Source organism: Camelus bactrianus, chromosome X (genome assembly GCF_048773025.1).
Source record: "Camelus bactrianus isolate YW-2024 breed Bactrian camel chromosome X, ASM4877302v1, whole genome shotgun sequence".
Lineage (NCBI taxonomy): Eukaryota > Metazoa > Chordata > Mammalia > Artiodactyla > Camelidae > Camelus > Camelus bactrianus.
Window position 1 is genome coordinate 18,183,203 of NC_133575.1, and position 14,459 is coordinate 18,197,661.

Sequence of the window (14,459 nt, forward strand, 5' to 3'; positions counted from 1 at the left end):
GGAATTCTTTTTAACACGATGAAAAAGGGGTTAAGAAAGTCTCAAAAATCTTTACGTTTTAAAATACTGATTTATTGGTAATCTTTCCACTGAAGGAGTGGATTTTCTCGGATCAGCTTTTTAAAAAAACCCCTTTGGGCGCTCCCACGACACCTAGCTTCTATCCTATGCTAACTCCATTAGCGATACTACGGACCACCTCCCTAGCTCTAGAAACCTCTCTCCGAGAGTAAGTTAGAGACTTTGCTTGTGCCATCCCTGGACCACTGAACCTCCGCGCGAGGGCGCCCTCCCCGCCGCCCGCCAGCTCAGTGCGAGACCACCTCCCGGCCAAGAGCACCGTCACAGGCTGGCCAGATCCGGAGCCGATCTCGCCTTACTAAATTATGGAAATCGGTAAAGAAGGATATTCCCAACGTCTAGCCTCACACCCCAGATGAGATTCCCAGGCCCGTGGAAACTCGGCCATCCCCTCGGGAAACGGAAATAGCTACACCCCCCGCCAGCGCGCGCATCGGTTGCATCACCCGCCTAGGAAGGGGCCTTTTTTGGGGCTGCCTTCAGCGTTGCCTGTACAAATATCCAACACGTCTGCCACGAATAGATCCTGAAACTTGGCCTTGTATTTTCTAGTCAGCCTGCCAGCAGGTACTATACAAATCCATGGGAAGAAAAGTCCAAGCAGTGAAGCCTCTGCTGCACCGGGCATCCTCCTTTCCCAGGGCTGGGCCCTAGCCGGCCCTCCCGCCTCCGCTGCCCCGCCTGGCACAAGGGGGCCTGCGTACGGTCAGGCAGCTGCCGGGGCGACTTCCTTCCTCTCCGGGCAAGATGGCGGGGGGTGAGGCTGGTGTGACTTTAGGGCAGCCGCACCTTTCTCGGCAAGATCTCGCCACTTTGGTAAGGCATCGTTCTGGGAGGATGCTGAGTGAGTTCAGGAGTGAGGATTGCCGGGTCTCCATGGAGGCTTTGAGATGAGGCGATGCCGGGCTGTCGGGAGCATGGGGTAGGGAGCCCTGAAGCCGGGCGCCCTAAACTGCGCTCGCGCCGCCCCACGCGCCTCTGCCAGTCTGCGAGCTGGGTGTGGGGATGTGAAATCGTGGGACCTCGAGCTTCCTGAATGATTCGGCCAGAATGTCACAGTGTTAAATGTCATAAAGGTTTTTCACTTTTCAAGGTCTGGGAAGTGAATGTCTACACTCTCCTCAGTGCTAATGCTCTCAAGACTGGGGGACCTCCAGCCTCCGTGTCTCCCATAGTGAGTGGAGGTGTAGTCTTGTGTAACGATGAAGGACTTTTAGAGCTTCCCAGTCATCAGAGTCCAAGATTGCTTGTATAGGAAAAGCGCTTTAGAAGTAGAAGAGAGTAAATGTAGTCACAGTTGTGATTCGTCTTATGTACAGTGATTTATAATAAAATAGAGTCTGTAAAAGAATGTATGTATATAATAATTGAATCACTTTGCGGTACACCTGGGACTAACATAAAACATATTTCAAAAATTTTAAGTATAAAACAAAATAAAAATAAAATATTTGATTGCAGGATGTTACCAAGTTGACGCCACTTTCGCATGAAGTTATCAGCAGACAAGCCACAATTAACATAGGTAAGATAAGAATAACTTAAGAGACCTTGACTTGATTGCTCTCCAGCAAGTAATTTTAACCTTTGTGTGATTACCTTAATCATATGAGGATGCAGATATTCAAGAAATAGATATTAAGCTCTTGTGAACAAAATACCTGCTAGATATTTGGGGAACCCATGTTGCACGTTACGTTGCCTAGTTTACAGACCAGATGAAAAGAAAAGATACAGACATCTGAAAAGTTCAATAACATAAAATGATATGTACTCATGTAGCAGTTTGAAGATGGGGTGGGGTATAGCTCAGTGGTAGAGTGTGTTCCTATTATGTATAAGGTCCTGGGTTCAATAACCAGTACCTCCATCAAAAATAAATAACTTTTTTAAAAACCTAATTACCTCCCCCATAAACAATAAAATAAAATAACTTAAAAAAATAAAGATGGGGGAAGTGCGACTGTACTTGCCACACAGGATTATTGCAAGGGCAGAGTTTGTGTGAAAGTTTTGTTTGATATATAAGCTATTATTAAGTAGAGGTTTTTTTTTTTAATTGGTACCTAGAACTTTAGAGGAGAAGTTATGTTGACTGAATTTAAATTTGGGGTATTTGAGTCTGTACAAACAACACAGTAAAACCTAGTTAAAAGTAAGGCTTTACCATGAGGCTGTTAAAAAGTTATAAGATACATGCTACCCTTGACAGCATTACTGTAATTAAACCTGGGTTCTCTTGTTTTCATGGATTCCTTTTTGTTGTGTCAGGGCTGCTTATACCTATTTACTTCACTCTGGAAATGCTGGAAAGTTTCCTGATAACAAGATTTCAAGTACTTTTTATCACGTGTTTATTTTATGTGAAGGCTCTCTTTTCTGTGATTAAAAACATAAGATGGATAGCTTGTATTATGCTGAGTATAGTTTTTAAACAAGGTTGTCAGCTCCATGGAAAGTCCTTTTCAGTCCTCTATCAAAATAAATCTTTTGTAGAAAGGATGTGTAGGAGGAAAAATTGAAGTCATCGTTGGTTTTACGTTGATGTTTACAATGAGTTGTGACTTTGGGTTTTCTACTCTGAAAATGAAAAAATATGTGGTGTAACTGAATGCACGTGAATTAATTTTTTGTACTTTGTCTATAGGTACAATTGGTCACGTAGCTCATGGGAAATCTACGGTTGTTAAAGCTATTTCTGGAGTTCACACTGTCAGGTTCAAAAATGAACTAGAAAGAAATATTACAATCAAACTTGGCTATGCTAATGCTAAGGTGAGCTGTGTACAGTGAAATTAGAAATTAACTTTAGTTGTTGAATGTGCAGATAACAAATCCATATCTTTTTTTCATTGAAACTTTTAGATTTATAAACTTGATGACCCAAGTTGTCCTCGGCCAGAATGTTACAGATCCTGTGGAAGTAGTACACCTGATGAATTTCCTACAGACATTCCAGGAACCAAAGGGAACTTCAAATTAGTCAGGTGACTTCTTTCATGCTAAAAACACTGCACTTCACATTTTGTTGTCTTGTGATTTGTGCTTTTTGAAATATTTAATTGAGATAATAAACAATGAACCTAATTGTTGAATGGCTTTATTTTTTCATTATTTTGTCTTCATTGTCCATAATGAAGTTTTTAAACCTATGTTAAGATACTTACATGAAAAGTTCTCCAAAGGAAAGGTATCACATACGTAGAATGAAATGGAAGGAAACAGATCATTGGACTTAAGGGATTCTTTTTGCCAGGCTTCCTAAATTTCTTTTAAACAGTGTTGTTTCTACTTCTTAGATAGAGAAACAAAGCTATTCTTAATCACCTCTCTTAAATACATGGGGCTTGTTACCCATCTGTTTTCTGAATATGATTGCGTATCTTTATTTTTTATCAGAGGATACTGACGTTCACCTAGTGATGTTTATGGGGGTTGGGGATGTTCCACAAGAAAATTCTAGATCAAGGGCAGAGCTGAGACTAGGGAGAGATGAATGAGGCCCAGAATTTAAGAGGAAAGAGAAAGCTTTAAAAAAAAAAAAAAAAAGGCCTTCAGTAATCAAGATAAGTAGTATTTCAATGCAGTGTTTTTTGAAATTAATGCAAAGAAATCATACCAGAATATCATTTTTAAAAATAAAGACAGGCTCAAATTACTGTTTTTTTTCTCTTTATCACTGGTTTTCTAGTTTTGTTTTTGCATGGCATCATTGCTGATCTTGTTTTCATTTACATTTTTGATATTTTGTTCATTGTGGAATTTTTGGCATGAATTTTGATTTTTAAAAATATTGAAATATTATTTGTCTTGTTGATTAGGTTTTTTGGCACCCCCTTAAATTTTGCACCTGGGGTGAGTGCCTCATTTGCCTCACCCTTGTTGTGGCCCTTATCAGGAATCAGCAAATTTTTTCTGTGAAGGGCCTGATAGTAAATATTTTCAGCTTTGCAGGCCGTAAGTTCTCTTTTGCAACTGCTCATTTCTGCTCTTGCCTTATGAAAGCAGAAGTGATGTGCACGAGTGGGTGTGGCAGTGGGCCAGTTTGCTGACCCCTATTTTAGAATATGACAGTGTGAGCATTCAGTTATTAAACATAATGATTCTGAATGAGTAGCATACATAGTTTTGTTAAAACTGCTGCTATTTCCACTTCAGATTGGCAATTCCAACTTTTCAAGATGCTAGAGAAATTTTTGGCAATTTATTTTTTCACGTGGCAGTGCCCATTCTATTAACACTGTTTTAGCTTTCAAATCAGTAACATTCCCAATATACACTTTTTACTGTATTTATTTTGATTAGATTTGGGGATTTCTGTCTCTTTCTACACATAGATTTCATTTGCTTTGTAATGATCTGCAGTGATTTTACTCGGCCAGTAGGTAATCTTTTTTGCTGCTGTTCTTTTCATATTTCATTTTTTCTTCCAGTTTTATTGAGAGATAATTGACATATAGCACTGTATAAGTTTAAGGTATACAACATAATGATTTGACTTACATACATCATGAAATGATTATTGAAATAAGTTTCGTGAACATCATCTCCTATAGATACAAACTTAAAAAAATAGAAAAAAAATTTTTTTCCTCATCATGAGAACTCTTAGAATTTACTGTCAACAATTTTCCTGTATAACATACAACAGTGTTAATTATATTTATCATATTGTACATTATACCCCTAGTATTTATTTACCTTATAACTGAATGATTGTACCTTTTGACTGCTTTCATCCAGTTCCCCCTCTCCCCACCTCAGGTGACCACAGATTTGGTAATGACAAATTTGGTCTCTTTCTATGAGTTTGTTCATTTAGTTTTGAATTGAGCTAATAGGTAATCTTATTTCTGAGATCTAGAAGCACCAAGTCCTGTAACTACTTGACTTTATAGCAATAAGAATTATTTCCATACTCTTATGTAATATTCATATTCTGTGTTTAAAGAGATTTAATTTTATGAAATCTGTAACTTGCATATTGAAGTATTGATTGACCTTAGGACTGATTGTTATTTCTCAATTATTAGACATGTTTCCTTTGTTGACTGTCCGGGCCACGATATTTTGATGGCTACTATGCTGAACGGTGCTGCAGTGATGGATGCAGCTCTTCTGCTAATAGGTAAATATGTCAGAATTAGTTTGGGCAAATCATTCTGTGTCAAGTCCAAGATGGAATATTTAAAGGGGAACTAAGGCCTTTAAGGGCCATATCTAGTACCTAAATGTGACGAATGGTAACTAACGTGTCATCCAAGATGACATCCTTGCCTACCAGCTATCACAAAATATTAAGCAAAATAGACCTAGGCCTGATGTCTGTGAGAATTCTTATGGTGGTATATATCTGAAAAGGTCGGCAGTGCCTTTTAGTTTTATATTTACATGTAAAAGTACATGTATGTTTTTTGTGTTATGTGTCTTTGAGCTGTCTACTGCAACATTGGTGTATGATGGTTTTATTTAGATGCAAATCTTAATAAGTGCTGAAGTCTAGACCTGAATTGGGATTTTCAAGGCTAGGGTTGTGTTACTTCCCTTATGTGAACTGCTGAGAGATCTTGTTGCTATGCTATGTAATTTTTTTAAAGTATGCCAAGAGGATATAGTACAGGACACCTGAAACATCACCCTTAGGGAGGATGATTGTTCGAGTCCCCAACAGAACATGCCTATTTCTTTATAATGTAAACTGTTATTTTTAGTGTTCTTCCCTCCTCTTGTTAGGGAGTAACCTCTGTTAGTAGTTGAAATTCATGGACTGTATTATGTATTAAGTGTCTTCCCCTCTTAGTTACTCTGCCTCTCAGGAGCTTGACTGGGCCAGAACATCTCTAAGACTGGATAGAGCCAGCCATACCTTATATCTGAGGAAAAGCTGAGGACAGACCTTGAAATGCCAAACTTGTTGATTCCAAGCTTCTTGGTTAGGACCAGGAATGGGAGCCAAATGATTGGGATGCTCCAGTGAATGCAGGCAAATGAATGCGGGATGAGGCAGGGGCAAAAGATGGATGCTTGACAATGATCCAGGACTTCTGCCTTGAATAGGGCTAGGGCATTCAAGCGTTTCCTTTATTAGATGTCAGCCATGTAGAGATATATATATATATATATTTGGTAGTAAAATACACATAACATAAAATTTACCATCTTAACCATTTAAAGTGTACAATTTCGTGGCAATGAGTACATTCACAATGTTGTGCAAGCATCACCGCTATCTAGTTCCAGAACATTTTCTTCACCTCAAAAGGAAACCCTGAACCTATTAGGCAGTCACTCTAATCCTCTTTCCCCTCAGCCTGTGGCACCCACTGATCTCTTGTCTGTCTCTTATGGATTTGCCTATCCTGGCAAATACTTCTGGCTATCTCATGCTTCTTTTTTATTCTTCATCATCTAGCTGGTAATGAGTCTTGTCCTCAACCTCAGACTTCTGAACACCTGGCTGCTATAGAAATCATGAAACTGAAGCATATTTTGATTCTACAAAATAAAATTGATTTGGTAAAAGAAAGCCAGGCTAAAGAACAGTATGACCAGATCCTTGCATTTGTACAAGGTAAGAAGCCATAATGTCTAATAAAAATCCTCCTTGGTGATAGTAAAATAAACAAAGGCATTTAAAAAAAAAAAGTCAAGTCTTAATTCTATTCTTACTGAGTAGCTGCTTTGAGAATTGGAACTGACAATGGTTTATTTAATCTTTTAGTATTGCTTTCTCTAGCGGTATAGTGTCTTCCCTTATTGTTGACATTTGATCCTCTGTTAGCCGTGTTTTTCTTGTTAGAAAGGTTGACTTCCTGTGAACCCAGTTCTAGCATAACAACAACAAAATGTCACTTTGATTAAAATCTAATTATGTTTGGTCCATTTCTTTGACCAGCCTATTTGACATATAATTAATAAGGAGCAAATATTATATGTGCCAGCTGTCTTTGATTAGCAAAGAGTCTATAATTTTATCTTGACATTTATTGGGGTGTTAATTACATGTTATTAGAAATCTTTCAACTAGTAAAGTGCTCTTTCCCAGGAGTGTTGGTATTTTATGTAACAGTTTTATTATTATTGGTATATTAAATAAATCTGTTAATGTATTTTGACATTTGTTTTCCTTAAAGGCAGTAGTAGTCATTTTCAGGAGTAAAAGCAAACGTAGAATACTGACGCCTTTCTAAAAAGAATAATTACTTTCTACCTGCTGGTGGCATCTGTGGGGATGTTTAGGCGTCTCTTGTAGTAATCGTAACTATTTCCTGTAATGTAAATAACAGGTTCTGTAAAACTGAAGAATTTTGATCTTTCTGAATTTTGTCGTATAGGTACCGTAGCAGAAGGAGCTCCTATTATTCCAATTTCTGCTCAGCTAAAATACAATATTGAAGTTGTCTGTGAGTACATAGTAAAGAAAATTCCAGTACCCCCAAGAGACTTTACTTCAGAACCCCGACTTATTGGTAAGTGATAGGATTGGTCTGACCTTTTTCCATATTGGTAATTCCCCTTTAAGGATGTTTATTAATATTTCCTCTTTCTGCAGAGGTGAGAAATTATAATCTTCATAAGATTTTTTTTGAAATCAATTAATTCTTAGATTATTTTGGCAATGCTAGATTGCATTACTGGATAAGAGGCAGAGTCCTGAGTACAGAAGGAACTTTTGACCTTTTTGTGCTTGGTATATGGTATGTTATGTGATCAAGAAGGAGAAATACAACTATAGATAAACAGCAAGTTTCTTCTGCATAGCACAGGGAGCTATAGTCAATATCTTGTAGTAACCTATAGTGAGAAAGAATCTGAAAACAAATATATGTATGTATATGTATGACTGAAATAGTATGCTGTACACCAGAAATTGATACAGCACTGTAAACTGACTATACTCCAATTAAAAAAAAAAAAAAGAATATTCTGGACTTGACAGAAGAAAAAAAATTCTATGGAATTATGTCTTAGGAACAGTATATTAGAACTTCCATACAAGTGATTTCATTGTACCATTAATGAAGATTTTCATCCCTTTCGCTTGTTTTAGTTCCTAGTACCAATACTGGTATAATTTGATCATCTAAGCTCATGATTTCTACATAGATGTAGGAGCCTTTTCAAAACAGACATTTGAGCCCCTCTGAGTCTTCACCCAGGACCCACTGTGTGTCGTGGGAAGTGTTCTCTTAGGTGATTGGTGATACATACCCCTTGTTAAGGGTCACTGCTCTCAGAACCTCAGTGCAGGTCACATTGTCCTAGAGTTTTTTGAAGTTTTAAAACTAAATTTTTGTTGCAGAAGTCATATAACATAGAGGTACACAAAGGAAAAAGTCCAGTCTTCCTCACCCCGTAGCCCTGAAGTAACCAGAGTTAACAATTGGTGTCTGTTATTCCTGCACCTTTCTCTTTGCTCATGTCATCATGTATAAACATGTACGTTTCTTGTTTTGTTTGTGGAAGTGAAATCATACTATGCATAATTAGTTTTTTCTTTTAGCAGTATGTGAGTTATCCTTCTATGTTATTCATTACATATGGCTCTAAAATTCTATTTTAACAGGGGCATGATACTCCTTACCATGGATGTACCATAATATGCTTCCTATCAATGAACTTTTAAGTGATTTCCACTTTTTCCATTATAATTAAGGCTGCAGTAAATTTAGTTGGAATAGTACTATGAGATTTTGTCACAAAGTCACCCCTGTGATATAAATCTTATGTGTCTACTATTTTAGAAAAGTTAACTTACAAAATCATATTTTTTCTGAAACTAAAGTGAATAGAATTGACTTTAATTTGTTTTGTTTTCTTTCAGTCATTAGGTCTTTTGATGTCAACAAGCCTGGCTGTGAAGTTGATGACCTTAAGGGGGGCGTGGCTGGTGGTAGTATTCTAAAAGGAGTATTAAAGGTAAACTGGATTTTGGTTGTTGTGGTTTTGTTTTTGTTTTCCCTTGTCTTAATCAGGAAAATAGTATGGACACTCCAAATTGGAAAATAATTTTTTTTTCATGGTGTCTAGTACTTGATAGAGATTTCTTTGTTTACTATGATGTCTTTTGAATGTGTTTGACCCCTAACTTTATAGGCTTCTATGAGTATAGGCTCCTGTGAATACGGAGCACATTTTATATGGTGATAGGTAGTTAGAAACAGTTGGATGGTTCTGGTTTTGAAGCTCTCTTCCATATCTTGTTTTTTAAATAGTCATCTTAGAAATAGGGAAAGAGCTGCCTTTTCAGTTTTATGGTCTTCCTATTAGAACTTTTTATATGTAATGAAAATTGTGTTGTCCAACAATGATTCTAATTAATTATTTATATTTTTATAGGTGGGCCAGGAGATAGAGGTCAGACCTGGTATTGTTTCCAAAGATAGTGAAGGAAAACTCATGTGTAAACCAATCTTTTCCAAAATTGTGTCGCTTTTCGCAGAGCATAATGATCTTCAGTATGCTGCTCCAGGAGGGCTTATTGGTAAGGATTTTCCTCTCATTTCTATGGGTTTAATCTGTGGATATTTATGGTATTTGCATAGGAAATGGATTGCCCTTAAGAATTTATTATAGGTTTTTAATTGGGTTTAATAATTGAACAAGGTAGGGGGACATACATGTGGTTAAGCTGTTGATTTTAGGGCATAAGATGGTTTCATGTGTTTATAAAAATTATTTTTAAGCCTAAAGAAGAATACATTTTGGTTTAATTATATAAAGTAGCCCCTGGCTAGCAGTAACAGTAAGTTTCATGACCTAACACTTAAAATACCTAACTATACTTTCTTTTTTTTCTTTTTTCTTTTTTTTTTTTACCTACATGGTTTTTGGGGTAGCGAGTGGTGGTTTTTTAGGTGTGTTTTACAAGTGGAAAGTTACCCACAAATGCCATTTGAATCATATCAGACCATAGTTACACTGAGGTGGGAATAAAAGAAGATAATTTCTATTATATAGGAACTACTGAGATAATTTATAGATTTTCTGGTCTCATACAATTTAGTGTATTACCAGATACCCAGAAAAAGGCAAGATACAGTGACTATTAGTCAGAGGTGCTGTAACTTTGGATTAAAGAAGTAAATGTTTGGTGAAGAAGGAGTTTGTCTTTTTGTTCTCTGGTGTTCTCTGGTATAATTTTTCTGTTGTATCCTGTAAGAGTTTACTGTATATAATTTTATCCTTTTTTTTTTTTTTTTTTTTTTTTGGTAAACAAGGAACCTCTAGAAACTTTATGTTTTGGTTTTTGGGGGGGGATATTTATTCATTTTTTTAATAGAGGTGCTAGTGATTGAACCCATCCATGACCTTGTGCGTACTGAGCTATGCCCTCCTCCTTGGAAACTTTTTAAACACTTAACTTACGGAACTTTTCAAACATCAAAGTAGAGAGACTGGTGTAATGTAGTGTAGTGTGTGGTCATGTAGCCACCACCCAGTTTTAACAGTTATCAGTACTCTACCATTCTTGCCTCACCTTTATATCTTCTATCTTCTCCTTGAAAGACATACAGCTGAAATACTTTGAAGTGGATCCTAGGAATCAATAAAGTCTTTAAGCCATCTGTTTGATCAGCCTTCCAGGGGAGAAATGGCAGGCAAATATTCTGCACACTACTCATGAATTTTGTATCTCTTCAGCCTTCATTAAGGATATTCAGACTCATTTTTTGAGTTAGACTGTTATCTCTGTCCTTTGTTTAGAATTTAAATCTAGAGAATCTTTCTGTTCTTAAATGCCTAACTAACCTGTCAGTTTATAATTCTGTTTCTTCAGATAAAGGTATTTTGGTCACATCTATGTAGCTATTACATGAGTACGAAAATATATTAAATTGTATATGTGTATGCTGTACTTGTTTGACTTTTTTTTTTTTTTTTTTTTTGGTAAATAGCTTTATGGGAAGTAAAAAGTTAAGACTGTATATATCTTATTTTATATCAGGAGTTGGAACAAAAATTGACCCCACTTTGTGCCGGGCTGACAGAATGGTGGGGCAGGTACTTGGTGCGGTTGGAGCTTTACCTGAGATCTTCACAGAATTGGAAATTTCCTATTTCCTGCTTAGACGGCTTCTAGGTGTGCGCACTGAAGGAGACAAGAAAGCAGCAAAGGTAAGTGCTTTCTGTAATTCCTGTTCTTAAAAAAAGTGACAGTGATGTTAAGACCAGTTTTGAGGTTCATTCTTTTCAGGAATTAAGAAAAAAGAAAAGGTGGATAAATTTGACTTCCTGAAAATTGAAAACTTCTATGTTGCAGTCAGTTTAGAGTAAAACAAAACAGGAAACAGTATGTCACATATGACAGTGCCCTGATAATTCCTATTATCCATCTGATTTTTTTTTAAAGTCTTAGTGAGATTAGGTGGGCAGAGATGGAAAATTGCTGACATCCGTTGTTGGCAAGGTTGTAGGAAAATAAGCGGTCATTTTTGGAGAGCATTTTCTTGATTTGGGGCTTTATTTTTCCCAAATTTATTTCCCTAGGTGCAAAAGCTGTCTAAGAATGAAGTGCTTATGGTGAACATAGGATCCCTGTCAACAGGAGGAAGAGTTAGTGCTGTCAAGGCTGATTTGGGCAAAATTGTTTTGACTAATCCTGTGTGCACAGAAGTAGGAGAAAAAATTGCCCTTAGCCGAAGAGTTGAGAAACACTGGCGGTAAGTTTATTAGCCTTTTGTTACTGTAAAAACAAAAAAAACCCCAAAAAACAAAACCCCCACACAATCAGTTTTCTTAAGTTTTTGGTGGTATATATGCACACACACACACTTTACCTTGAACACCACAGTTACTTTGCCTTTAACTCTCACCTGTTCGTTTGGATGACTTTGAAATCTGCATTTCTAGCCCTGATTTGTGATAGGCACAGCCTGTGTAAAAACCAGTGAATTTAGGTTCAGTATTTCCCTTGTCTTTGGCTTTTTTAAAACATATTATTTGGAAATAATTTCAGACTTAACAGGAAAGTTGCCAGAATTGCACATAAAACTACTGCATTCCCTTTTCTTAGATACACAATTTATTCTTATATGTGACAGTTTGTGTACTTTTTTCTCACCATTTGAGAAGCAGGTTGCCCCTTGCTCTGTTAATAGTTAAGTGTATATTTCCTAAAAACAAGAATATTCTCTTACAGAACCACTTCAAGAAGTTTAACAGTGATAAAATACAGAAATCTACAGTCCATGTTCCAATTTTATCACTTGTCCCAATAATGTCCCTCCTATCTAGGATCATGCATTGCATTTAGTTTTCACATCTCTTTGATCTCTAATCTGGAACTTCTTCATCCTTTCTTTGTTTCTTGTCATTGACAGTTTTGAAGAATAGAAGCTAGTTACTTTCTAGACTGTTCCTCAGTTTGGGTTTATCTGATATTTCCTAAGTTTAGATTCAGGCCATGTTTTCTTGGCTAGAATACTTTTTCATGTAGGTGGTGATGCGTCCTCAGGGAATCACATCCAGAGACATATCTGACTGCTTCTCCTTACTGAGGTTAATTTTGACCATGCAGTCAAGGTGGTAGCCAGTTTCTCCATGATACAGTTAATCTTTTTACCCTTGAAACTAATAAGCACTCTTGCGGGGAGCCTCTGCAAATAGCCTGCTCCTCATCAAATCCCACCTCCCGGATTTGGCATCCACTGATGATTTTTGTGTGAATTGAGCTTGACTATAGTGATTAGAAAATGGTGAACAATCCTCAGCTGGTTAAATGACCTCAAAAAGCCTGGTCATTGATCAGAGTAGACTTGGAAAGAGGGAGCAGAAGTCTGCTGTTGAGAGTAATCTGTTTATAGACTACCTAGTCCTCTAATGCTTCTCTTAATTTCCTTTACCAGCTAAGGTCATGATAAGTCCATTGTGATTTGTTGAGGTGCTCTGAATGGTTAAAAATTTTTTATCTTTCAAGGAGAAAAAGAGAATGAAATTTTTAAAAAATCAGATTGAGATGGTTTGTGTATCAGCATGGTTTCTTAGGCAGACTGAAAGGTTCTTCATTGGTGGTTCTGAACAGATAGGTATATTTTCATAGAGTGAAGACGAACATATTTATAGTAGCAACTTTTTGTTTGCGTTTCCTGTCATTCATTCGAGCTAGAGCCCATCTCTGCATGTAAGAAGATAGTGTGAGCTTTCTTTTTGGAGGAGTGGGTTTTGAAAATACTCAGATTTAGCAGATAGGCAAGTAAAACTAGTTATATCATATGATTATGTGGTAATGATAATGAAATGGATGTAAAATTCATGATTTCTTTTATTTTCATTTTGCAGTTTGATTGGTTGGGGTCAAATAAGAAGAGGAGTGACAATCAAGCCAACAGTAGATGATGACTGAAGAATTAAATAATACATTTGGATGAAGTTGGAATTTCTCTTAACAACCTAGGGGTATATTTTCAAAGCAATAGTGAGGAGTTAATTTCACAGCTTATTACCTTAGTAGTAGCTGTAAGGTTATTCTCATTTTTCGGTGATGAAAATTTAACCTCTAGTACTAAAATAAATGGGGTCTACAATAAATGTAAAAATTGGCATAATGTTGGATTGAGTCTACATTTTACCAGAAATTAATCACTCCCAAATAATGTCTAATTTATATATCAGTGCAGGTTTAAAATGAAACTTTGCTACAGCCCACCTTTGCTGTAGTACACATACCACTGAACCTGTTTGAAATAAAGTTTTTCTTCATCATTTTCATAATTCATCTTTGAGTAGCTCTAGGGCTGAAGGATTATTATATCAGTAAAATCTTGAAGACAGATTCTGAAAGACCAATTTCCTTTGCCCCATATTTTATGCTGCTTTGTCTTTGCAATTTTGAGTGAAAAAGAAATTAATAAGTTCAAATAAAATTATCCTTCAGGGCACGAGTGCTCGTTCCCATTGACACACCTCTCTCTCCCCTTCCTCTTTTCCTGGCCTGGACACAGGAAACTAGAGCCTGAAGTTGTCGCCCTCTCCCTGTGATGCCCTGTGATTGTTTCTGCATTGCTTTACGTCTGAAACCTGACAGTTTTCCCCCATTGGAAAATACTGTTAACACCAGATGATTTTAGATAAGTAACAGAGATCTTTCCAGGCCTTGTTTTGTGTTTTTTTTTTTTTAACTGCTTAATTGACACAGTTATGATGTAGATTCTAATGTTAGTAATCTTTGGAACTTTCAAAGGGTAAAAGATGTTAGAAAGCAAAGGATGAGCCCTTTGGTTTTTAACTTATTCTCCATGTTCCTGCGTGCCATGCTTTTAAGTTTTTTTTTTTTTATTTCATAAGATTCTGTTAAAGCAATGGTTCATAACTCTGACTGACATTAGAATTGTTGGAGAATCTTAAAAAAAGATAGATGCTCCACAGAGATTTTGATT

At 36.7% G+C, this 14,459-nt stretch overlaps 1 protein-coding gene across 1 annotated transcript; it reads left to right on the forward strand.

Moving 5' to 3' along the window:
* Positions 1 to 782: 782 nt before the first annotated feature.
* On the forward strand, positions 783 to 13,961 carry EIF2S3 (eukaryotic translation initiation factor 2 subunit gamma). The gene is made up of 12 exons (XM_010970315.3): positions 783 to 897; positions 1,543 to 1,606; positions 2,729 to 2,856; positions 2,947 to 3,068; positions 5,115 to 5,209; positions 6,494 to 6,652; positions 7,416 to 7,550; positions 8,906 to 9,000; positions 9,421 to 9,565; positions 11,030 to 11,199; positions 11,572 to 11,744; positions 13,363 to 13,961. The coding sequence occupies exons 1-12, from the start codon at positions 829 to 831 to the stop codon at positions 13,424 to 13,426; spliced, it is 1,419 nt and encodes a 472-aa protein (XP_010968617.1). The 5' UTR covers positions 783 to 828; the 3' UTR covers positions 13,427 to 13,961.
* Positions 13,962 to 14,459: the final 498 nt, after the last annotated feature.

Coding starts and splice junctions, on each gene's coding strand:
- EIF2S3 (XM_010970315.3), top strand. CDS start 829: ATGGCGGGGGGTGAGGCTGGTGTGACTTTAGGGCAGCCGCACCTTTCT. Junction 898..1,542: donor GGCAAGATCTCGCCACTTTG/GTAAGGCATCGT, acceptor ATTTGATTGCAG/GATGTTACCAAGTTGACGCC. Junction 2,857..2,946: donor TTGGCTATGCTAATGCTAAG/GTGAGCTGTGTA, acceptor TGAAACTTTTAG/ATTTATAAACTTGATGACCC.